At 41.3% G+C, this 26,486-nt stretch overlaps 1 protein-coding gene across 1 annotated transcript; it reads left to right on the forward strand.

Moving 5' to 3' along the window:
• Nucleotides 1–116: 116 nt before the first annotated feature.
• LAX1 (lymphocyte transmembrane adaptor 1) lies at nucleotides 117–25,865 on the forward strand. Its single transcript, XM_069074338.1, has 6 exons — nucleotides 117–205; nucleotides 6,484–6,593; nucleotides 7,422–7,532; nucleotides 10,601–10,686; nucleotides 12,322–13,107; nucleotides 25,646–25,865. Exons 1-6 carry the CDS (start codon nucleotides 117–119, stop codon nucleotides 25,757–25,759), a joined length of 1,296 nt encoding a protein of 431 aa, XP_068930439.1. The 3' UTR covers nucleotides 25,760–25,865.
• Nucleotides 25,866–26,486: the final 621 nt, after the last annotated feature.

Here is a 26,486-nt window from a genome sequence, read left to right on the forward strand (position 1 = left end):
CTATTATGAGAAATCAATAGCAGAGAAGACTATGATGATTTAGGAGAGAGTGGACCTAGAACTAAAACCTATTTATTTTTTCCAACCCAGATGTGCATTTAGCAATTTAACCCACAATGGAAACACTGAACCCTCTATTCTCTGGTAGCAAAGAGAAGATTATGGAATACACCACGGTCCCACAGACTGCTGGCAGCCCCACTGGGTAAGTGTTCATTTATAGACTTGCTTTAATGGGCTAGCTAGTGGATGGAGATCTCCTCACCACTAACAAATGGAGGAAGGAGGTTTCCTTTGGGAAGCTCCTTTCTTGACATTGCTATTGCCACTAAAACTACCTAGACATACTTGATATTATCTATTGGGTGGTTTGTGTCAGAGAAGGAGAGTGGAAGGACTGTGGATGTCTTTGTAAAAACTAGACAGCAGCCTTAGTGAGGGATTTTCCAAGAAAAAAATTATATGGTATATTTCAAGTTCTGTCCTGCTTGGAGCCAAGGAGTTGCATGACAGAAACTAGTTAATTTATGTTTTGGGGGATATCAGGGGCTAAATTCAATTTAATTCAATTCAGCAAGCAATTAAGGCATGTAATATGTTTCTAGCACTATGTTAGGCACTGGGGACAGAAAGAGAAAACTCTCAAGGAGTTTATGTTCTCCTGTGCCTCAGAAGATGCTTCACATTTCTCACAGGAACCTCTCTGGGCAATTTCTTACTTAGAGAGGTTATAGGCCATCATCCAAACCCCATTCCCCACCACCCACTTCCTAATTCCTTTTTCTCATCCCCCTTAATACTCCCACCCCAAAGCCCCAACCAAACATCCATCCTTTCCACTGTGCCCTCTGGAATGCCTGTTCATAGGCAATAAACTTCCCTTCATCCTAAATCTTTTCCTTTTTCATTCCTTCCACCCATCTTCCATCTTCACTGAAACCCAGCTCCCCCATCATGACACTTTCCCTGGCCATCCTTTTCAGTTCTGACTGCAGCTTCAATCATTCCCCTTGGCTCATTCTTGGTCAAGGCAATACTCCTTGGATTGGATTAGATTAGATTCTCTCTTTTCTCTAAGTTTTTGGAACACCTCTCTCTCCTGGTTCCCTTCCTTCCTATCAGACTGCTCTTTTTCAATCTTCACTGGATTCTTATCCATGTCACCCCTTCTAACCATAGATGACCCAAAGGGTTCTTCCTAGGCCCTCTTCTCCTCTCCCTCTCACTTGGTGATCTCATCAGTAACCATGATTGAATTACCATCTCTATGCTGATTCTCAAATTTTTCTATCCTGCCCTAACCTTTCTACTGACATCCAGTTTTACATTTTCAGTTTTCCTTCAGACATTATGAACTAGATTTCTGGTAGGCTTTTTGAACTCAACATGTCTAAAATGGAACTCATTAACTTTCCCCTAAACATCCCTCCCCCATGCTAATTTCCCTATTACTATTAAAGGTAACACCATCCTTTCAGTTTCTCAGGCTTACAACCAAGGTGTCATCCTCAACTTCTCAGTCTCTCTCACCCCTCATAGCCAATCTGTTGCCAAGGCTTGTCTATTTTACCTCTATATCTTTCTTGAATATGGCCCCCTTTCTCCTCTGATACTGCCACCACCATGGTGGAAGCCCTTATCAGCTCATGGTTGGGACTATTGCAATAGCCTGCTAGTGGGTCTGCTTGCCTCAAGTGTCTTTCACTCCAATCCATCCTCCATTCAGCCACCAAAGTAATTTTCCTAAAGTGAAGGCCTGCCCATGTCACCCCCATACTCAATAAACTCTAGTAGCTCTCTATTATCTCCAGAATCAAATACAAAATTCAGCATTCAAAGCCATTTAAAACTTATGGTCCTCAATCCCCTCACTTTTCCAGTCTTCTTATACCTTTTTCCCTGCCCCAAACTCTTCTATCCAGTGACACTGGTCTTCTGGCCGTTCCTTTAACAAGACACTTGATCTCTTGGCTCAAGTATTTTCCCTGACTGTCCCCTATTCCTGGAATGTTCTCCCTCCTCATTTCCATCTACTGGTTTTATTGGACCCCTTCAAGTCCCAGATAAAATCCCAACTCTTCCAGGACGACTTTCTCAACCCCTCAATTCTAGGGCCTTTCCTCTTTTAATTATTTTCTAATTTTCCTATATTATAGCTTGTTTTATATGTGCTTGTTTCTTGTCATTTCCCTCATTGGACTGTGGACTAACTTTGAAGGCAGGTCTGTCTTTTGCTTTTTTTTTTTGGTATTCTCAGTACTTAGCCTGGAACAAAGCAAGTACTTAATAAGTGTTGACTGACTGAGAAGTATGGCTGCCTGGGGTAAGAGAGTCAGAGAGATGATTGACCCAAGTTTCAGCATCAAAACCAGCCTGAGGTAACTCTAGCCATGACCTTGGGTCACAGCTAGGACAAGCCACTTCTCAGTTGTGTTTGGAGGATTTAGGGGATACAGTCTCTCCTCAGAGCACACTGGAGAATCAGGTCCATGGGAAGAGAAGTGAGACTTTGGGGCCTGCCTTTGGTGAACCCACTCAGCTGCTCCTCAGTTGTGACTGCCAAAGAGCCTGGGAAAACCCTGAGACTTTCCTTGTTCCCTCATCCCCCAAGGCTGGGGAACTCATTGGAGAAGAGGTGTGAGGAGCAAACACAAATAAGGGTGGGCAAGTCGGAATGGCCAGATTCTATCCCTTACTCAGCTCTGGGCCTGTTCCCACTTTCCTCCCCAGCTTTACAAATCATTGCCCTCCCCCAACTTTATAGCTATCATCTCTTAGTCTATGTACTGCTTAGCACATAGTAAGTACTTGATAAATGTTGATCATCAATTGGTCCCAATCTCCTCAATGGAAAACAAATAAATCTTCTAGTCCAGACTTTCCCAGAAGTCCAGTGTTTTAGCTTAGGTGAGGCAGCATGGTTTGGTAGAAGCCACACTATGGTTAGAGACAGACCTGAGTTTGTCCCAGATTAGTGATTTCTTAACAGTGTGACCTTGAGCAACTTGCGTGACCTTTCTGAGACTGTTCTATTTTCTAGAAAATGAGGGATAGCAATTCTTGTATTCCTTATTTCAGAGATTCGTAAGGAAATCATGTTGCAAGTAAAATTACTCCTTAAATATAACAGCATCCTTGTCTTCAAATCCACTACTGTGAGGAACAAGAACTGGAGAGGTTACACATTTCAAGAGGGGTTTTTTGCTTTTATTTTTGTTTTTAAATAATTCGATGTAACCGTATTAGCAAAACACTGTTACTATGAACAGTCTGCCAAGATGTAGGAATGACCTCCTTGTATAAGATATATATGATATTATAGGACATAATATAATATGTTATAATCTGTTGCTATGTTGATTATATGTTTATATATTATAAGATACATTAGCACGATATGCATTCCAGTAGACCTACAACATAACTGAATCTACAACTACATTGATAATGCTAATGTGGTATGGGTAGGAGGAGAGGGGAGGTGGAGTAGAGTGAATGAAGGGACTAGAAATGGGGGGAATTTATTTTAAGCTCCATAAGGGCAAGGAGTTTTATTTTTATCTTTTGTCTTTGCAAGTACTGTATTTATTACTTATTATTTGTGCTAAGACCTCTTCCCTCTTCTCTCTATACCCTCCTCCTTATCCATTTTATTAGTTCTCATTGGTTTAATTATTATCTCTATGCAGATGTCACATTTATATGTATATGTATATATACCCATAAACACATATGAATGTATGTATGCTAATATATGGGTATATAGTCTCCATGTATGTGTGTATGTATACATATACACATATATTATATATTTTATATACACATATGTGCATAATAAATTATATACATATATGTATATGTGGGTGTGGGTATGCAGAGAGAGAGAGATAAGGAACTAGGTGATATAATACACAGACAGAGTGCTGGGCCTGAAGTCAGGAAGACTCATGCTGAGTTCAAATCTGGCCTCAGATACTTACCAGCTGTGTGACCGTGGGCAAGTCACTTAACCCTATTTGCCTCAGTTGTAAAATGAGCTAGAGAAGGAAATGGCAAACCACTCAAACCTTTGCCAAGAAAACCCCAAATGGGGTCAATAAAGAGTTAGACAACTGCAATGGCTGAACAATGAGAGAGAAAGACAGAGACAGAGAAAGACAGACAGACAGAGGCAGAGAGATCTCCTGAACTCCAATTCCTACACTGCCAATTTCTTATCGGACATCTCACTTTGATGTCCCATAGGAACATCAAATTCAGTATGTCCCAGATGGAGCTCAATTTCTAAATTTCTATTGAGCGTACCATCATTCTACCAATCTCCCAGTTCCCAACCTTGAAAACATTCTTGACTCTTTCTTGGCTCCTCCTCCTTCCTCACCTTCCCCACCCCCACCCCATACCCTATCATTTGCCAAGTCAAAGGTACCTTTGATCCATCTTTTGCATTTGCCCCCTCTTCTCCATTCACGACTCCTGTAACCTAGTTCGGATTTCTCACTTGGACTATTATAATATCCCCTGAACTGGTTTACCCGCTTAATGTCTTTCCCTTCTGTCCATCCTCCACTTAGCTGACACATTAATATTCCCAAGAAATAAAAAACAAAATCAAACCAGACCTGACCATGTCACCCCCTGCTCAGACCTCTTCAGAGGCTCCTTATTGCCTCTAGGGTAAAAATATAAGATCCTCAGCCCCGAAGTTAAAACCCTGCATAATCTGGTTCTATCTACACTTTGCATTCAGACTGTCCTGCCAGCTGTTCTCCATACATGGAATCCCATTTCCTGCCTTTATGCCCTTGTCCAGATGGTGGCTCACCTGTGAAAGGCACTCCCTTCTCAGCCCTGCCTTAGTTAGGCTCACAGGCTTCCTTCAAAGCTCACTGCTCAGATGCCACCTTCTGCAGGAGTCCTGCTCTGATTCTCTGAGCTTCCCTCTTAATGTTACTTTGCACAATTTTTTTACATTTTGATTTTTCTGATCTGTACACGTTAGTCCTCCTCCCCTTTTTGCTTTTTTTTTTTGTATCTCTAACACCTAGCACACTGCCTCGCACATGGGTTGTTTATCTGTTGTTGTTTGTCCTTCGTTCTGGAAGAGGACCATGACATCAGGGGATGCCATGACTTGCAAATGAATTAGATCTAAAGGAGGGAGGGCTGTGCCAACTCACCAGCCGCACTTTCTCCCCCAGAGCCATCTGGGTCCAGTGGCCAGACATAGATCAGGATGACTGGAGATGGCCCCAGATCCATAGCACAGCGTCTTGCACATAGGAAGCACTTTATAAATGCCTATTCTTTGATTTTTTTGTTTTGTTTCACCTTTGCATCTCTCATGCCTGCCTGCTGAGGAGTCTTTTACACATAGTAGGTACTTGATAAATTATTATTGAATAAACAAATGAATGAAACCTTTTTGGAGATGAGCCTTGAGAAACATTGTAAAGGTTATATAGCTCATTGGAGAAGAAGGAGAAGAGAGAGATCAAAGTACTTTGGAAAGCACCCCCTGTAAAACGATCTGGCTCTTCAATTTTTAGCTCCATCATTAACTAGCTGTATATCCTTGAATTGGGTTCCTTACTAAGTTGGGCCTCATTTTCCTCATCTATTTGTTGGTCAGTCATTTTAGTAGAATCTGCCTCTCTGGGACCCCATTTGGAGTTTTCTTGGTAAAGATGTTGAAGTAGTTTGCTGTTTCCTTCTCTAGCCCATTTTACAGATGAGGAAACTGAAGCAAATAGGGGTTAAGTGACTTACCCAGTGTCATACAGGTAGCAATTATCTGGGGCTAGACTTGAACTCAGGTTCTTCTCCTAACTCCAGGGTGGGCATTCTATCCACTGTACCAACCAGCTGCCCCATTCCTCATCTATAAAAGGGGAGATTTAGGCCATGCCACTTCTACCCCTCCCCTGCCTTCATTCTTCTTTTCTCCCACCACAACCTTGGACTATTCCCTAGATCTGCCAGCTCAGATAGTTGGCGGAACTTTTGCCTGACTTTTCCAAGAACCCAGCTTCTATACCACCTCTTGGCTATCTCCACACCCAGATGCCCTTTCCAGTTCCCCTCCATTTGTTGTCTTCTCCAGTTAAGCTCTTGGAGAGGAATGGCTGCCTTGCTTGCTTTTATTGTATTCTGGCACACATTAATAAGTGCTTTATCTGCCCTTCCAACATTACATCTAGATGATCTTTAAGATGTCTTTCAGTCACCTCTAAATTGTTCCATAATGGCGGAAGTGAGCAAGACATGTAGTGTGGATAGCAAACAAAGCAGCCTAGCCTGGAGTAGAGGGTCTGACGGAGAATGACAGATGAGATGGGTAATTAGACTGGAGGAAGAGTTATGGTCAGTGGTGGAATCCATCAGCTGGTGCAGCCAGGAGGGCACTCTGATATGCCAAGCAAATCTAAAAAGCCCCACCCAGCCTGGGCAGAAGGAGCCTGGATTAATTGTGGCTTCTTCTAGATTTAAAGACCAACCCAGTGTCCTGTTTTCTGTGGTTGCGGGGCTGCTCGCCATCTTCTTCGTCACTGCTCTCCTCTTCACTCTGTGGTTCTGGAATAAATGGAAAAAACGTGAGTTGCATGTGTCCTTAGATCATGTATGAAAGTAATAGTTATTTAAAGTCCACCTTTTGGCTATTTAACTTCCCACTCCAGCTCCATTTGGAAGGGAATAAAGTCCTATTTAGTTCTCACACACCCCCAAAGCTAGAACTAGGGCAGGGTGACTAGGACTTTGTCTCTGTGAGAGGAAATTTAAAGGTCACATTGACAGTACTCAGTAGCACAGAAACAACTGAGTGGCACACAGTTAGCAAGAAAGATTAATTAAAATAGGAAACTACCAGATGACAGTTTCTTTCCCTAACTCCTAAATAAAACCATCATTGCCTCAACCAAGGCGAGCTCCTCCCCTCCCATAGCCCTGGCAGTGGCTTCCCCAGTAGTAGCCCTAGGGTATCCTGGGGTCTCTGCCACACTGAGAAACTCCAAACTGAATGAATGTTAGCTTTCATGCCACTCATCTGGGTTAGCAAAAATTTCTAGTGTTGACACTACAAATCCCACCCAAGAGGTAGAACTTTAGTCCTCTCAAAGAATTTTAACCATTGATTTCAAAATTGTCAGTGATCATTTGAGTGCTGGTTTGCTTGTATTTTTGTGTTGTTCACTTAATATGAAAAATGAATCAAACCCACTACTCTTGGCTGCCTTCTCCTCCCCAAGACCTCTTAGTCTCTACTGGGTTATATGGGATTGGCCTAATCTGGGAAAAAATGACTAGTCTTCTGATAAGAGCAAGACAATCTCTCAGGTAGAGTCCATGCCCAAGAGGTGAGACCCCATATAACCCAACAGCCCAGATGCTACTGACATCTCTCTCATCCTATTGCCTTATAGAACCGGTATCTTACTTCCGCGTCACTGTTGTTCCGTTGGTGACTCTATCCCAATCCAGAGAACGAGCAAAAAACATCTATGGTTTTCTGCCCCAAAGCCAACCAAGACCTGGTAGGTTCTTCTCTCATGTTCCTGGGTCCAAAGAAGAATGAATTGGTATTTCTTTACGCTTTCAAAGGAGAATAGATTTAGGACTGAAAGGGACCTTGCAGGTCATTTATTCATATTTCCTCAATTGTATACTATGAAAATAGGCACAAAGAGGTTAAATGATTTGTCCAAGATCACACCACTAGTAAGTGGCAGAACCAGGATTCAGAAACGTCTGACTCCTAGTTCAGAGATCTTTCTGCTTTTATTATTACTCTGGAAAGCTACAGAAAGAATGGGATCAATGAATCTCAAGATGTAATCCCAGTGGGATGGCCCTAGGGAGCTACAGGAAGGGTAGTTGGGAAAAGTGGGAAAATCCAAACAGGGTGAGGAAGGGGAAGTACTCCCAGAATTAGGAAGAAGGAAAAAGATAAACTGGGAAAAGGCACACAACCTAGCTTTACCCAGTCACTGGCCATCATTTTCTAGCTCAACTCAGGATGGGGAATGGAAAGTAATAGAAAAAAAAACTTTAGCTCTAACCCTCTGGTCACTAGAGTATCAGGTTAGCTACCAGAATAATCTTTCTTATATAGAAGTCTGCTTATATCACTCATTCCTCTGGTCAATCAGTTAACAACCATTTATTAAGCACCCACTATGTGTCTTGTGCAGTGCTAGGCACTAGAGGGGCAAATACAAAAGTGTCCCTGCCTTCAGGATGCCAACATTCCACTGGGGAGATACAACATGTTCACAGATAAGTATATATAGGTTTTATGAAAAAAAAAATATATATATACAGCTATTGTTGGGGGCAGAGAGGACTAATAAATGGGGGAAACAGGAATATTTCTTGAAGAAGATGTCACTTGAGCAAAGCCTTCAATGGAACTGGGCTTCCAAGATGCAAAAATTAATAGGGAGAGCATGTCAGGCACCAGAGACAGCCTTGCATGGGGATAGCAGATGGAAGGACAAGTATGGGGAACAGTCAACAGGTCAGTTTGGCTGGAACTTAGAGTGCACAGGGGCCAGTAATAAGCCCAGAAAGACAGACAAAAGCTTGATTATAAAGGACTTTAGGTACCATACAGAAGAGATTGTATTTTATCCTATGGGTAGCCACTGAAGTATCTAGAGAAGGGAAGTGGGATGGTCACATCTGCATTTTAGAAATACTAACCTGGGCCAGGCATGCTAGGGTTCACCTGAAGTTCCTGCTGCTGGGGAAACTGGCACTGGTAGGTCACTTGAGATTGGGAATTGGGAGTTGTAGGAGAGCTAAAGTCTGTTGTATATCCACACTGGATCTGGCACCAATATAGTGAGTCCCTGAGAATGGAGGGCCACCACTCTGTCTAAGGAGACGGTAACTAGCACTGGTCAGGGAAATGGAGCAGGTGAAAAGTTCTATTCTTTTCGGTATTGAGATCAAACCCATGAGTGGACATTGCACTTCTAACCTGGGAGATATAGGGGAACCAATCTTAAAAAAAAAAAAAAGATACCGAGGTGGCTAGGTGGCGCAGTGAATAGAGCACTGGCCCTGGAGTCAGGAGAACCTGAGTTCAAATCTGCCCTCAGACACTTAACACTTACTAGCCTTGTGACTTTGGATAAATCACTTAATCCCAATTGCCCTCCAAAAAGCCAAAAAAAAAAAAAAGATACCAATTTAGCAACTTCATAGAGAAGAAACTGGATAAAAGGAAACAATTAGGAGGCTATTGCAATAGTCTGACATCTGAGACCTGAAACTGGGTGGTAATAGTATGGATAAAGAAAAAGGTTCAGGTTAACGATATATTGAATTAGAATTGACAAGACTTGACAATTGACTTTGAACATGGAAAGTGGGGCATGATGAGTGAGAGTGAAAAATTGAGAACAATCCCCATGCTGCAAACTTGGTTTACTGGAGAATGATGGAAGAAGAAGGCCTTCCCAGAAATAATAAAATCAAAAGTAAAAGTGGGTTTAGTAAGAAAGAAAATGTGTTCCTTTTGGATATGTTGAATTTGAGACACCAGACAAAGCTATCAAGGTAATAGTTGGAGATGTGGAACTAGAGCTGAGGAGAAAGAAGAGGGTGAGACAAGTATATTTGGGAGGTGTCTGCATAAAGATGGAAATTGGATTCATGGGAACTAATGAAATTGCCAAGAGAAAGAACATAGAAAGAAGAGCAGCCCAACTTAATGGGCTTCTCTCTGATCTCCTCTCAGACCTCACATAAGTTCTTTGTTAGTATACCTTTCTTACACTTAATAATTTATCATGTTAGGTTAGGGTTAGGGTGTAGTGCCCAAAAGATTGGACCCAGAGTCAGGAAGACCTGAGTTCAAACCTAGCCTAAGACATTTACTAGGTGTGAGGTTCTGAACAAGTCATTTTACCTCTGTTTACCTCAGTTTCCTCAATTTTAAAATGGGGATAATAATAGCAAAAATAAGGTAATATTTATAAAGTAATTTTCAAACATTAAAGAACTGTATAAATGTTGTTGTTGTTCAGCCATTTCAGCTGTGTCCAATTCTTCATGACACATTTGGAGTTTTCTTGGCAAAGATACTGGAGTAGTTTGCCATTTTCTCCTACTCATTTTACAGACGAGGAAACTGAGGAAAACGGGGTTAAATGATTCACACAGCTAGTAAGTATCAGAGGCTGGATTTGAACTCAGGTCTTCAAGATTCCATGACAGGCCATCTATCCACTGGGTCACCTAGCTGCTAAACTATATAAATGCTGGCTATTTTATTGTTGTTTTGGTTATCTGTATTTGTTTTGTACACACACACACCCAGACCTTAAATTAGAGAAACATGACCTTATCTAAGCTGGTTTCTCTCCCAGTAACAAGCATAATGCTCCATATAGACACACTTATATACATATATATATATACATACATACATATAAAACTTAATAAACGTTTGTTGAATGTGGAACAGATGAGTATCTAAAGTCCTGAGCAATTCCAGGTTCACCTGTAACATTGGGATCCATTTGGGGTTCCATTACTTAGGTCATGGGCAGTCCTAAGAACCTCTCTTCTCACCTTATCTTCTCTCTTCTTTAAGGTCGGCGTCACTCAAGAAACATTCGTATTTTCAGTACGGAGAGTCTCATTCCCAGAAATTCAGACAATCCTAATTCTGAGCATGTGGTAAGACCCAGGTGCACATGCACAAACACACACACACACACACACACACACACACACACCTCCATATTCTTGGCCCATATGCTCATACACATACATACACATATATTTATCACACACATGTGTGTTTATGTATGTACATACATGAAATATATACAGACATTCATATGCACATATGTAATTTTTCCCCAGTAACAAAGAATTCTTGGGGCGGCTAGGTGGTACAATGAATAGAGCACCAGCCCTGGAGTCAGGAGGACCTGAGTTCAAATCTGGTCTCAGACACCTAACACTTACTAGCCGTGTGACCTTGGGCAAGTCATTTAACCCCAATTGTCCTCCCAAAAAAGGCAAAAGAATTCTTGACTTTTGTGCTCTCATGTACAACATATAACCTCTGAAGAAAATTAAATTAATACTACTATGATTCCTAAAGTTACATCTCCAGTCCTTGAATTGAGCTCAGGAATTTTGCTTTCCCTCTGAGTTAGTTATAAATATACACATTGTCATCTCTCATAACTGTAGCTCCTGGGATACTTCCAGAACATGTTTGTTATCTTTAAGCTCCACAAATTAACTTGGTAGCATCCCCAAAAGATGTGTTGGCTGTCCTTGCCTGTCCCTGTGCAATTAGGGTAAATTTTAAGCTGTTCCGAGGAGACAGGAAATCTGGTAGTTTTGATGCCCTAGCAAAAAATTAGAAAGGATGCATTCCATAAAACAATCAACATTCCTTAATTGATAGAGAGGGGCAGTGATTAATCTCATGTGAGTGCCAGCCTGCCTTTCTTAGTATAGCCAATTATAATGTTCCTGCTCCAACTCTACAACCTATCACCTTTTTTCCACACCTACTTGATGTATGTCAATAAAGAGGGTCCCCTTCTTCTCGTTGGGGTTGCTGGCTTTCCCAAGGTTGCCAGTCTGACCCATTTTGTTAACAGTTACATGTCACTATCAAGTGGTTAAGCTCAGAAATTTGTATCTCAGTTTACCTTTATTAATTTCATAAAATAATATTCAAACATTAAAGAACTATATATTTAACAATATGCATATATATATATAAAAGAACTGTCTGTCTCCATACAGTATCACAATACAATAATCATAGAAACTCAAGATTGGAAGAGAAGGACCCCAGAGCTCATCAAGTCTAACCCATAAATAAACAGTAATCACTTCTATCCTATATCCCATATTTTCATTACACATCTGTGAAATAGACTAGAAAACAGTGAACCTTTTCTGAATCCTTGGCCCAGGACACAGCCATTAAAAATTTTTTTTTAATTAATTTATTTATTTTCTGCTTTTTGGAGGAGGGAAGGTAGGGCAATTGGGGTTAAGTGACTTGCCCAAGGTCACACTGCTAGTTTTTTTGTGTTGTTTTTGAGGCCTGATTTGAACTCAGGTCCTCCTGACTCTAGGGCCGGTGCTGTATTTACTTCACCACCTAGCCGCCCCGACTCAGCCACTTTTAAGGCTACGGAAGGTCTTAGAAATAGTAACATGAAGGAAAAAAACAAAAGCTGTAATACATCACAACATGAGCAGGAAAAAGAAAAAAAAAACTATGCTAATGTTCCATACCCCTTTCTGATACATTGAAATCATTTCTCTGATTCCTTACAGTTCTCACCAAGAGTACATGTCCTCCAGTCAGGCAGAGCAAGTGTTCCTGCTGTTGGATATGAGATTGGCATCTATGACAACACTGCTATATCCCAGGTGCATGGGAACTTCATCCCTGCAGTAGACTACGTCAATGTTGGGGCATCCCTAGAAAGCATGAGCACCTCTTCAGAGGATTCACAGGATTATGTCAATGTGCCCAGTGCTGAAGACATTTCCAGGAATCCAGGTGCAATGAGCTCCTCGTCTGGGACTCTCCAGGACCTTCAAACATTTGAGGAGAGTGAATCCAGTGCAGAAAGAGACAGCAGGTCTCGGGATACTGAAGACTCCACCAGTATTTGGGTTCTACACCTTGAGGACAGTGACTATCATGGGGATGCAGAGGGCTCTTCTCAGTCCTCCAATGACTATGTAAATGTGCCAGCAGCAGATAATGAGGAGGATCAGGGCAGACAGCATTGGATAACGTTTAGAGACTTCCAGGCTTATGACAATGTCCTATGGGCTGAGCCTTATAGGAAAAAGCCACATGCAGGGGAAGAATTGACATCAACAAATACAGGATGCATGCTGGGTTGGACTCCCAGTCTCCCTTTTGATGTCCAATGTGAAGAGGCACGAGAGAACTCACTTGACTTCTGGGATTATGAGAATATTGAGCCATTAGCACAGGATGGAAACAGCCAAGAGACATCTGGAGAAATGGATAGTGAGGACTCTGATGACTATATCAATGTGCCAGCAATGGCCGAAGAGGAGCTCATCATGGAGCCCGGGGCTGAGGTAAGGGCACTAACTCCTGAGCAGAAGGTCACTAACCAGGATGGAGATTTCTGTGCATTCCTTCATACTTTAACTTCTGTAACCACATAGCAGTGACTGAACTCAATGAAGGACTGAGAATCTTTCAATATGAGCCATCTGGTGAAAGGTGGAAAGAGGTGATAAGTGAGCAAAAGGAACTGTGTGAAAGTGGCGGCAGTGGTTGTGGGTAGGCAAAAGCAAGAAAGGAACTGCTTTTGAGCCATGGAGCCTGGTGGAAAGAACACAGACCTGCAAGCCAGGAAAACCAGGGATGAGCTCTGGTTCTACCAAATGCATGTGTCATTTGTAAGTTAATTACCTCCCTGTACTAAGTTTCATTATCTGCTATATGGGCATAATCATGATGATATCTGGCCTACTTATCTAAGAGGAAGTGTGGTACAGCAGGAAGCACCATGTATTTGGAGTCAGAGGACTTAGGTCCAAATTCCAGCCTGGCTTAATCCCAGCAAAGCCATGCCTATGTGTGGGCTTGGGAAAATAATGACTTCTCAGGGCCTCAGTTTCCCCATCTGTAAAACAAGGGGTTGGACTACCCCACATGGGGTCTTGACCCACAGTGTAAAAAGTGCTGAAGGGGTCATGAGTGGAAAAAGTTTAAGAAGCCTTGGACTAGATGATTTTGAATGATCCTTCTATTCCCAAATCTAGAATCCTGCCCCTTATACCTCCCATGAGAATGTTCTAATAATGGAAAAGTATTTTATAGAGGGGTAATGCAAATAGAAGGAATGATCATTCCAAGCCAGTGACATTACTAGGGCCCACCCTAGAAAACACTCCACTAACAATGTTGCTACAAGTACATTTTGAAGGAGTTAAGATATTACAAGCACACTGCATCATTAAAAAATGCCCCAATTACAATGTTTGCAGTCTCTGGCTCCTACCAGAGCTGCTCCAGTTTTACTGTTTCACCTGAAGCTAGGTTTTCATAGACTCAAATAAAGCTACTAGGAAAATATGCCTACATGTAAAAGTCTAGGAAAGGTCAGAAGGACTAAATTAGGGAGGGGGAAGCTTTCATTTGATCTATTTGTATTATCATATGCTGTTCTTGGAAAGGAGCTGAGCTAGAAAAGAACACATTCAGATGAACCAAGATCAAGGGCACAGAATTCTACATCCCCTCCCACTCTGCTATTGACTTGAATAAATTTGATTCAATCTGTGCCTTAGTTGCTTCATCTGTAAAGTTGGGGATAACAAAGAAGACATGACATCATTTGTATATGTCAATATACATATATTTTTTACAAATATAAACCATCACCTTAACTGGATTGTAAGTTTATTGAGGGCTGGAACCCTTTTGTAATTTTTTTGTATCATCCATAACATCTAACCCAGTATCTTATACATACTACATATTTAATAAATGTTTGTGATAAGGGAAATTGTATATGTGTTTTGTTCATGTGTTCACAGTAAATATTCCTAATTTGGGATAAATTATTAATGTACCCTGGGGATCAAGTCTAGACATTTACATAAGACTCCCCTTATTGTTGAAGAGATAGTATATAGGCACATAGAGAGGTTTCTTTCTGGTAAAGATGGTTGTCAAAGGAGGATGCTTGCTAGTTGTGATGAAGGATCAGATACTGTATACTAAAACAGCACAGGCATTTCCTTTTCCGGAAGTCACAGCAAACAGCAAAACAGAAACCAGCTATGCAGCCATACCAGGGGCCTATGTTCTGCAATATGGGAAAAGCTAATCAGAAACCTCAGGGGTGTGTGTGAGAGAGACAAATGAAACTTGGGGTAGGGTGACTGAGGCTTTTCCTAAGGACACTTAAATTTAGAAAGCATTATAGCACTTGGATAGCTTCAGCGGGTAAGATGATTTTAGCACTTTAGCAAAAAATATTAGTTAAAATGGGAGACTACCTTCCCCCTCACCCCAAGGCCAATCAGTCCCAAGGTGAACTCCTCCTGGGACTGGCCTGGTCTGTTCCCTTCCTCATCGGTGGTCTTCCTCAAGTGGACTCCCTGTATTCCAGGGTCTGTATCCTTCTCCATGATGCAGGGCCCTGGAGTCTCTCCTCCAAGACACTTATGCCCTGAGATCTAATGTTTCTTCAAGGCCTTTTACCCTAGCTGAATTTTTCTTAGAAAGTTGACTAAAGGATATCTTTAGGTGCTGCTTGTCCCAGAGCACAATTTATGGAGCATTCCCAGAGTGCTTGTCAGACTATAGATGTATGTAGTTGGTCAGACTGGTGTAAGTGAAATGTCTGATCCAGCCCTCAAAGTCTGATCATTGATAATACTACATTTTGTCTTCAGAGTTTTGAGGAAACCTAATGCTATATGTAGAAAGAAGGGAAAGGGAGGAATGGTTCTCCTATCTCCTATAACTAAGGTAAGTCAGGGCCCTTCTGCCAAGATTCACCAGTAGTATTTGCATCCTGAGGGATTTCACAAGGCCTCAGCTCTAATAAATAATTGGAATAATTTGAGTTGGTATAGACCCTATATTGGGTGAATCAATAGTATCTCCAGTTATTCACCTATTCTCTGCTTGGGCTCCACCAGTGACAGGGGACTGATTTCCTCACTAGGCAGCCTCTAGTTTTGGAGAACTCTAACTATTAATGAGTTCTTCATATATCAAGCCAAAAATTTGCCTTTCTGTAACTTCTACTCATTGCTTCTAGTTCTGCTTTACGGAAGCAAGAAGAATAAATCTAATACTTTTTCCTTATGACAGATATCTGAAAACAGCTATCGTGTCTCACCTCAGTCTTTGCTCTAGTTTAAATGTCTCCAGGTCCTTCAGGAAACAATGATACTGCTGTCAACAATCATAAATTATATTTATATAGCAGAACATATCATAGATATGTATATATGTGTGTGTATACACATGCATGCATATGTACATATATGAGTATATGCATGTATGTATGTATTCATTTTATCCTTACAACAATCCTATGAAATAAGAGATGTGGCTATTCCATTTTATGGTTGAGAAAATTGAGATTCATAGATATTAAGTGATTTACACAGAATCACATGACTACTAAGTTTCATGGTGAAGATTAAGTCAACCTTCTTGACTTAAATTCCAGATCTCTGTTATCCACTGTGCCTTGCTAACTCATGTGACATCGTTTCAATTCACTCTCCTCTGGACACATTTCAGATTGTCAAAGTCCAAACTGATCGGCTCAGAGTCTAGTGGTTCTAGAACCCCTCTCCACCTCTATACTATACTTCTGCTCCAGCCTGGGAATCAGACCTAAGACAGGAAACATCCTAAGGCATGGATTTATCTTCCTCTAGATCTATAACTTGATAAATTCAGACATTCTCCAATTTCTTCTTCAGTTTCTTCACCTCATTCAAAATCAATTGTTTGTTTTTTTTCACACCTCTCCTCACAGCTATGAAAGCAAAAACTTATCTGCACCCTTGTTTCCTGTGAGTCAATACTTTTTAAATGTCATGGCTTAGTGTTTGCATACATCAGCCATGATGCCATGGAAAGAGTGCTGGATTTGGAAGCTTACAATTTGGGTTCAAATCTCAGCTCTGCTACTTCTTATTCTCTGTGTGACCTTGGACTAGTCAAATCATTATTTCTGGGGAGGCAGTTGGGGTTAAATCACTTGCCCAGAGTCACACAGCTAGTAAGTGTCAAGTGTCTGAGGCCAGATTTGAACCCAGGTCCTCTGGATTTCAGGGCCAGTGCACTATTCAGTACAAATAACTTCTTTAAATCTGATTTATTTTCCTATAAAATTAGGGGACTGGATCTCTGAGGCCCCTTTCAACTCTAAATCTATGATCTTATGAACATGGTCAAGGACTGAGTTCAGTGATGCTACACTAGAGACTTAACTCTATTCAGAAGCAATGAAGTCAATTTGAACCACCTCAAGAGAGTAGGCTGTTAAATGTTCAGGGTGAGCATTTTAGTTGGGGAAATCAGTAAACCCCTATAGCTTCCTCCAAAACTCAGCTCAAGCATCATCTCCTGGGTACAATCTTTCCTGAATTTCTACACACACACACTTCACATACACCCCTCACACCCACACCCACACATGCCAGGTTCCACCCAGATGACCTTGTATTTACAGTGTAACTGACTTTAGCTTGTTTGTTTCTGTCTTTTTATTTCCTCTGCCTACTCATCTGCAAGGGTGAAAGGAATACATAGTTGTTTTTTTTCAATGTGTTTTTGTGTTAGTTCAAAGCATCTTTCCAATCAATTCAAGAAACATGTAACAAATACCTGCTGTACAAAAAGTGCTGTCCTATGATAAAATGACAAAGTGAAAGGGTTCCTGCTTTCGTGGATCATCCATTCTGCTGTGGAAGCAGTGATACTTGATGTACACGAGTAAATCAGTACAAAGTATCTCAAGATAAAGTGTGCTGCGGAGGCTTGTGTAGGAAGCAGTGTGGGAGCCATGCTTTGAAAGAAGCTGGAGACTAGAGCCTGAAGCATTATTTCTTAACATCACCACCAAATCATGTTTTTATTTCCTTCTTTATTATAAACTTAATCATCACTATCAACATTAAAAATTCTTATATATAAAGAAAAAAGAGGATTTTATGTGAAAAGAAGACTTGGAGTTTTAAAAACCATGGAGTCCCTCCCCACAGAACTATTTAGTAAGTAAGAAACAAATAGCTATGAGTTGCTTTATATCCTGGACTGGAGAGATGAGAATTTGAAAAGTGTACTGGCTAGTCTCCTTAAACTGGGGTAAGGGTAGGGATTAAACCCTATCAGGAAAAGAGTTTGGGGTGGGGGTAGAGGGAAGGACTAAATCCCTAATGCCTGGAGACAAGAATCTCCAGGAATGCTAAGGAAATGGGAAACCTTGGAGCCAGACAGAGGTAGAAAACAAGGAAGGCTTCTGTTGGTTATGGGATGTTGGTTGCTGCTTTTTTTTTCTATAAGAGCATGGCAAGAATTCTAGTTAGGGATTTCAGCTGAAACTGAAATTGAAGTTAGTGCAGGCAGAGACTCCACTGTTAACAGAAGTTCCTGTGATCCTACACAAGACCAGTGGGGAGCAGGCCCAACCACAAAAATCAATGAAAGCATGAACGACACAGAAGCATCAACGGCTGAGCAACAGGCTGCCTTGTGGGCACCTTGGTCACATGTGTGCCTCTCCATTTGTGTTCTCTATGTGTGTCTTCTTGCTGAAGTTGGGTATGTTTGCGGGAAAATACAACCCAGTTTATTGTGGGAAATGTTTTATTTCTACTATTCTTGCTCTATATACAATTTCACTAAATACTTTCTGAGCTGACTGTGTCTTTTGGCCTTTTTTTAAAAATAAATTTTTATTGCTATCTTCTATATTTTATATGCCAATATATCCCTCCCCGTCCACTCCAAAAAACCCATTCATTATAAACAAAAAAAAATTTAAGGGAAAAAATCCTAGTTCAACAAAATTAGCCAACACATAATCTGTAGAGTCCACATACAGATGATACCATCTATATATAGTGTCTTCACCTCTGCAAAGATGTGTCCCATGTCTAGATTGTCTAGATTGACCAGCTCAGAGCTTAGTGGTTCTAGAACCCCCTTAACCAGAGCCAAGACAGGTGATTCAAATCACAAGACAAAGTCTCTTAGGTAATGGGAGTTGAGATTTGACCTTTGAGGTTAATCAGGTTTCTCTGGAAAAGTGGGGTGATGGGTGGGGTTACAAAGACACTAGACCTTTACGCAAGATTCTCTGGGATGTGGGAGGTAGATGACATTAACAAGGGGAAGGAATCTTAAGGGAATTAAGGGAATATTAAATCTAGATTAAATCTTAGTAAAATAGAATTAAAATCAATTTTTAATTTTGCAATTATAATCAGAGTCTTAAATGATTTTGATGTATGGAAGAGAAATACCTTATTGGGGAAAAAAAGTGATTAAAATGGTGTTTTGCTCTGCTGAATCAAAAGCTTCTTTATAGTCAATAAATAAAAATAATAATGGTTCTTTGTATTCTCTACATCTTTCAGTCTATTTTGTAAAAGTAGAGATGTGGCCCATTGTGGAATATCTATATATGCATAAAGTACAAGTATCAATGTTCCTCACAGCAAGAACCAACCTTCAGGAATGAACTTCAGGACCATAGTCAGGAAAAATGAGTCATCTGAGATTCAAACCAAATCTGAATATGAATTTGGTGGGACTGATGCTATACAGGAATTAAGCTAAGTGTTGAGATTACTCTCCCAGAAGCTGAAGTGGTATTGGGGAGAGTATGTCCCAAAGTTTTGGGGGGAAGATAAATATTTGTATATTTGTTCTTGCTATATCTTTGAAGTAAAAATCCCTTTGCAAAAGTTAATTGATGTTAAGTAGTTAAATGGAACTGGAGTGCTAGTCACTGGTGACATACAAATGGAGGAAATGATGAGAATGATGGGGTAATGGGACCTGGACCCCTAAAAGGAAAAGACCATGTCTTTGAAAGGAACCCAATCCCTGAATTTTCCCATACATTTCAGCAGCCCATACACTACCAAGCCCACCTAGATACTTGACAGTCCTTTCACAGTAGCTCTTGGCCTACCCCAGGCTATTTACCACTCCTTAATACCATCCAGATCCTTTCACAGTTTTTTTTTTTGTATATAAGTATCAATCTGACCCCCATTAAGTTGCAGGTTCAGTAGGAATCTAGCCACTTTGACTGGAAGAAGGTTTGAGTGCATGAATTCTTTTCAGGTGGATGCACCTCATACCCTGTCATATGGGGGTTCCCAGTAACCCCAAACCACATCAGAAACACAGCTAGTGGGAACTTGAACTTCCAAAGGTAAAAACAAGAAATATCCCACAAACCTTTCAGGGTCCCTAGAATCTTTTTTTTTTTTTGCAAGGGGGAATGCAGGGCAGTTGGGGTTAAGTGACTTGCCCAAGGTCACACAGCTAGTAAGTGTTAAGTGTCTGAGCTTGAATTTGAACTCAGGTCCTCCTGACTGCAGGGCCAGTCCTCTATTAACTGCACCACCTAGCTGCCTCCAGGGTCCCTAGAATCTTGGGGGAAAGTGTAGCAACCTGGCTTTGGAAGAGGGGACCAGACCATATGCAACACTGGTTTTGTATAAAACAAAAGTATTATTATGATTCAGTTCCTCTAGCAGCATGTCTACTCATTAGAATCATGGGACGACTACCAACAGCCAAGTTAAAATCTATAGATGATCTAAAAATTTTGACTCTTCCCTTTGTTCATCATTCAGAATCAGAGACCAGGGACCCTAAAGGCCAATCACTATTACATGTCAAATGAGTGATCTCTCTGCCTCTGCTCATAAACCTCCAAGAATGGGAAACTCATCCCCTCTCAAGGCAGCCCAGCCTATTCTGGGATATTTCTAATGATTTGGAAGTTTTTCTTGGCATCAATCCTAAACTAGTCTCTCTGCAACATCTACACATTGTTCCTGATGGAACTAAACAAAATAAGCATGATCCTTCCTCCACATACTGATCCTTCCTCCACATACCAATCCTTACATAATAATTGGACAGCTCCCCTGTCCCTGCTGATTTCTTTCTTCTCCAGGATAAATATTCCCAGTACCTTTGAGTGATCCTCATGCTCTTTCCTGTTTGTTCCATTACATTTGTTTCTTTGTTCTCCTTGGATTTTGACCTCAACATTAAATTTACCAACATGAATATACAGATCTACACGCACAATTCTTAAACAAATAGCTTGTTACATTGATAACAAGAAGACTAATTCCATTGTCTTAGCTCTATCACCATCAACAGTTATATCTGGTTTAACCCATCTGTGAAGACATCTTATAGACAAGCTAAATAAGACTGAGGGTAACCAACCAATAGACCTCAAACCCATCAGTGAATTAGGGGGAATGTCTACCACTAGCATGTGAAGACTTCGCCCAGCAGAATGTTCTGATGGCCATGAAGCAGCTGGAGCAGGCTTTGTGGAGCACTTCAAGTTTGGTCAGACATTGAAAACACCAAGGTCAGCTCTCCTGGGCTATCACCAGTCACCTTGACTTTGGGGACCCGTTATGACCTCAGCTATACTCAGAGATGGTTATATCATTGATCTTGCCATCACACACAAAGCCTTTGCACAATTCTAACCCACTTAGATCACTTGTTGAAATCCAGAAGGGCTCTCTGGATAGTATTCTCCTTATTTATTATTGTACCACTGTGACAAAAAAGGAAATGAAGTTAGCCTGGTATGACTTAATCTTGATGAACACATGCTGGCTCATAGTGATTTCTATTTCCCTTCCTAAGTGTCCATAAATCATTCACTTAATTTCTCAAGAGTTTTTCTGGGAAAGGGTCTCAATCTTATTGGTCCCAAGTCTTCAGATTCCTTTCCTCCCTTTCAGAATTGAGCCATTATTTACTCAACTCCTATCTTTCAGTACATCTTGTGTTCTCCACAATTACGGCATAGTGGAAAGAACACTGAACTAATAGTCACAGGATCTGAGTTTGAATCCCAACTCTGACACTCACTACTAGTGTGATCTGACCCCTGGCTACCAAAGAACAAACCTCACCTCCAACACCAGCTGTTGGTCTCTTCATTTCCATCCACAACGCAGTCCTAGTCTTTCAGTTGTTTCAGTTCTGTCTGACTCTTCATGACCTCATTTGGGGTTTTCTTGGCAACTACTGGAGTGGTTTGCCATTTCCTTCTCCAGCTCATTTTACAAATGAGGAAACTGAGGCAAACAGGGTTAAGTGACTTACCCAGGGTCACACAACTAGTAAGTGTCTGAGTCCAGATATGAACTCAGGCCTTCCTGATTCCAGGATCGGTGCTGTCTCCACTGTGCCACCTAGCTGCCCTATCCTCCTCCTCACATTTCACTCCAAACCTGCCCACTCCTTCTAGTCTACCTTCTGGAATTCTTTCTCCATTATTAGTGAATCTCCTCTCCTCAGACCTTTTATTCTCTTGTTCCATCTCCAAGTGCTCACTGAGACATGAGAACCTGGTAACACCACATTCCCAGTCGTCCTGTCCAGTCCTAGCTGTGCTTTTTGTCATACTTCTAGACTCACAGGCCATAATGGGAATCAGGATGCACTCTCTGCTCTTCACTGCCACTTCCACACTCCTTTCAACTACCACAACTCAGCAACTCTTACTGATTTGTTTCAAATTTCTGACCAAATCCAGACCCTGACAGTCATTATCAGCAGGAGATGATAATTCAGTGTCAGTTTTGAGCTTACTGGAGCAAATGTAAATCAATGGCAGGAGGCAGGGGCCCTGAGGGGAAGTTCAAAATTGGTCCTGTTCCATTGACTTATGGCCCATGACACCATAGATGCAATTCTTTCCTTGCCACAGAGTTCATCATTCTGGTATCTTAAGCCACACTCTAGAAAACTAAATCCTATTCTTTGACACAGTTTGGATCATATGACATTTTTTTTTGGAGAGGGGAAGGCAGTGCAGTTGGGGTTAAGTGACTTGCCCAAGGTCACATGGCTAGTAAGTGTTAAGTGTCTGAGGCCAGATTTGAACTCAGGTCCTCCTGACTCAAGGACCAGTACTCTTATTCACTATGCCACCTAGCTGCCCCAGATATGACATTTTCTAATGCAATTGATGGAGGCTTTGGCTGGCTCAGAAAACAAATGGCTAAAGAGAAAGGTGAATCTTTTCATCTTCCTTTATTACTCTACTACTCCATTCTAAACCAGCACTCCAGGGAGCCCACCATTGGCCATCCTCAGCTGGTGCCTGACACTAATATCATTGAGTCCCTGTTTATTAGTGTCATGGCTACATACAAGGCTTTTCTTCTTACTCTAAGCGTCAGTAAAATGTTGAGATGTGCTTTCTTTTTGAAGGCTAGTCTCAACCATTTGGCTTCATGATTAATTCATCTCTGCTCTCTGTTGCTTTCTATATTATAAGAAACCTTAGATGGTAGTGCATACATGTTTGATACACTGCCCAAGCACACATTGCACACTGTTCTTAGAATCAGAAGACTGAGCATCTTAGTCTCAAGTGTATAGCAGGACTATATTACTTGGCCTTTATCCTTCTTCTCTGTCTGGCCTACCATTTGAAGAAATAACACCAATACTACAATAGGAATCACATATTTCGATGCCCCATAAGATCAAGACACAGAATTGTTTGAGGGCTTGGATCCTTGTCCTTGACAAACTGTGTGCACTTCATAACCTGGCTCTAACCTGTTTTCCAGATTTATTTCACAATACCTGAGAGATAAACAGAGAAAGAGAGACAGAGAGAAACAGAGAGAGAGAAGAAATTCCCTCCACTAATACAGCACCTTCTCTGCTACATAATGTTATACTGCAACACTGAGAGGTGAAGTTACTTATCCAATGTCACAAAGCTAATGTGTGTAAAAGGCAGTATTTGAACTCAAATTTTCCTAACTCTAAAACCAGCTTTTCCTACATACTTTGTATCCACTTCTCTATGTGCATTTTCAATCCTTCCCATAGAACAGAATCTCCTCAAGGGCAGAGCATTTCAGTTTTTTTGTCTGTGTATTCTCACCACTCAGCACAGTTTCTTGCACATTAGTGTTTAGCAAATGCTGGATGAATTTAATTAATAGTTCAAAAGAGAAAAGTGGACAAGAAGTTGAGAGTGGAGGGAAATTACGAATTTACCATATCAACCAGGAAGTATTTTCTAAGCACCCCAGAGTTCTAAAGTTAGTACTTTTGCATGGAGTTCACTATATGACAAACATCTACCAAATACCAACCATGAGCAAGGTTCTATGCTCAGGGGGATACAAAGATGGGAAATGCCACAGTCCCTGTCCTCAAGGGAATGACAAACCTAATGGGCATTGGGACTACCAGGATATAAAAGCTACAAGATGAAACAGAAGGTCAAAAGTGTAAGAGAGGGGTGGCTAGGTGGCGCAGTGAATAGAGCACCGGCCCTGGAGTCAGGAGGACCTGAGTTCAAATATGGCCTCAGACACTTAACACACACACACACACACACACACACACACACACACACACACACAAAACTAGCTGTGTGACCTTGGGCAAGTCATTTAACCCCAACTGCCCTCCAAAAAAAAAGTGTAAGAGAAGGATCCAAGCAAAGTACTAGGAGAAATATGGGGAGGGAGAGATCACTTTCAGCGAGGGCCACCACTTATTACCTTTGTGACCTTGGGTCAGTCATTTAGGGGAGGCATTTCTGCACAGAGGAGGTAGCACAGTACACTGGCTCAGGATTCAGAGGACCTGAGCTCAAATCCTGCCTCTGACATTTATTAATTGGTGGCTCTGGGCAGTCACTTGAGCTCCCAAAGGTTGCTTCTGAGGTGGCGTAAAGCAGTAGAGAGAGCACTAGACATGCGATCTAGAAGGCGCATGATCACATGCAAGTCATTTAATGTTTCTGGGCCTCAGTTTCCTCATACGTAAAATGAGGTGGTTTGGACTTGTTGACCTTGAAGGCTTTTTTTTTTTTCTAAAATCTATCACCTCATGAACCATGGAAATCTTCATGGGAAGGTGACATCTCAGGTAGGTCTTAAATGAAGGAAGGGATTTCAACAGATAAAGATATAGAGTGAGTCCATCCCAATATAGGTTGGAAAGGCAAAAACAAGAATAGGGATCCAGTTTGGATGGAATGCAGGTAGCCATGGGACATCAAAATACTAGTAAACACAACAAATATACATTAAATAGAATTGAAATATGTTAAAGAAGTAAGTTGGAGTCAGACTGTAGAAGGCCTTGAATGCCAGGCTTAAGCATTTTTATTTCATCCTGTAGGCATTAAAGAGCTACCAAAGCATTTTGAACAGGGGGCAGGAGTGATGGTAGTAGTACATTAGAACTGTGTGTCAGGGGGCGGCTAGGTAGTGCAGCGAGTAAAGCACCGGCCCTGGAGTCAGGAGGACCCAAGTTTGGTTCTGACCTCAGACACTTAACACCCACACAAAAAAACTGATTCTGGCCACACTTGGGAGTTGTATAGGCTTTTGGCTCTGGGTAAGTTTGACACCTCTGGTGTAAAGGATAGATTGGGGAAAGAAGAGACCAAAGATTATTTTAATAGTCCAGACAAGAGGTGATTTGGGTTGGTCCTGGGGTGGTGGCAATGGAAGTGGAAGGGAGGGGACAGGTGTGAGAGGTATCTTAGGGGGAGAAAACTACAGGTCTTGTTAACTGATTGAATGTAGGTAATGAAAGAGAGAGAAAAGACAGAGATGAGTATAAGGCGTCAAGCCTCAGTAACTGAGATGATTTTCTTAATCCCCAGACAAAGTGAAGTTAAGAGAAGCAGCTTTGGGTCGTGTTAAATGTGAATCGCCAGCAGGGCATATCGGTGGAGATGTCCAGTACAGTTGGAAGCCCTTGATGTGCTTTTTTGTTTGTTTTATTCTGTATCATAAGTATCAGTTTATATATTATCCACATGAAGGCAGGGATTGTATCATCTAAAAACAATTTTTTTTTCTCTTTCAGATGGTGTTCTACACAGAGCAGATACTTGATCTTCCATGCATAGTAAACAGAATGGCATCTATTGATATAGGCTTTAGGGACATAGTCTTTCAGCCTCAGTCTCTTCATCTGTAAAATGGGAAACGAGATAACAAAAATACTTTACAAACCTTAAACTGCTACATAAATAACTATTAAAATGTTTTTCTTTGTATCTCGAGCCTTTAGCACAGCATCTGGTCCATAGTAGACACTAAATAAACTCCTATTCGCTGGGAATGGTGCTGAACTTTTGCGATCTCTGCTACCAGGGAGTCCAAGGCTGCCAGAGGCTGGAGCTTGGGAGTTCTGAACTCTACCAGGGCTCAAGCTGATTGGGTGCTACAAACTGTCAGGCACAAATATGGTGACCCTTTGGGGCAGCTAGGTGGTGCAGTGAATAGAGCACTGGCCCTGAAGTCAGGAGGACCTGAGTTCAAATCCAACCTCAGACACTTAACACACTAGCCGTGTGACTTTGGGCAAGTCACTTAACCCCAATTGCCCTCCAAGAAAAGCAAAATAATACATATATATATGGTAAGCCCCAGGAGCAGAGGACTTCAGACTGCCTAGTGAAAGGCAAACGAGTCTAGGTCAGAAATGGAACATGTCAAAACTTCTCTGCTGATCTGCAGTACAGTTGCACTTATGAATGGCTGCTGCACTTCCAACCTAGGTTACACAAAGAAACAAATTGTTGTTTGTCCTTCATTTTTGAAGAGGACCAATGACATCAGAAGGATGAGTTCTTGACTTGCAAGTAAATTGGATTCAAGTGAGGCAGAGTTGTGCAAAGTCATCAGCCTCACTCTCTCCTCCA

Source organism: Petaurus breviceps, unplaced genomic scaffold, assembly GCF_028583685.1.
Source record: "Petaurus breviceps papuanus isolate PSGF00001 unplaced genomic scaffold, PetGlider_PUasm1.0 90895, whole genome shotgun sequence".
Lineage (NCBI taxonomy): Eukaryota > Metazoa > Chordata > Mammalia > Diprotodontia > Petauridae > Petaurus > Petaurus breviceps.

What these genes read in the sequence shown, in the direction of transcription:
- LAX1 (XM_069074338.1), top strand. Translation starts at nt 117, where the DNA reads ATGGAAACACTGAACCCTCTATTCTCTGGTAGCAAAGAGAAGATTATG. An exon ending in ACTGCTGGCAGCCCCACTGG is followed by an intron (nt 206 to 6,483) that starts GTAAGTGTTCAT and finishes GGCTTCTTCTAG; the next exon opens with ATTTAAAGACCAACCCAGTG. An exon ending in CCAAAGCCAACCAAGACCTG is followed by an intron (nt 7,533 to 10,600) that starts GTAGGTTCTTCT and finishes CTCTTCTTTAAG; the next exon opens with GTCGGCGTCACTCAAGAAAC.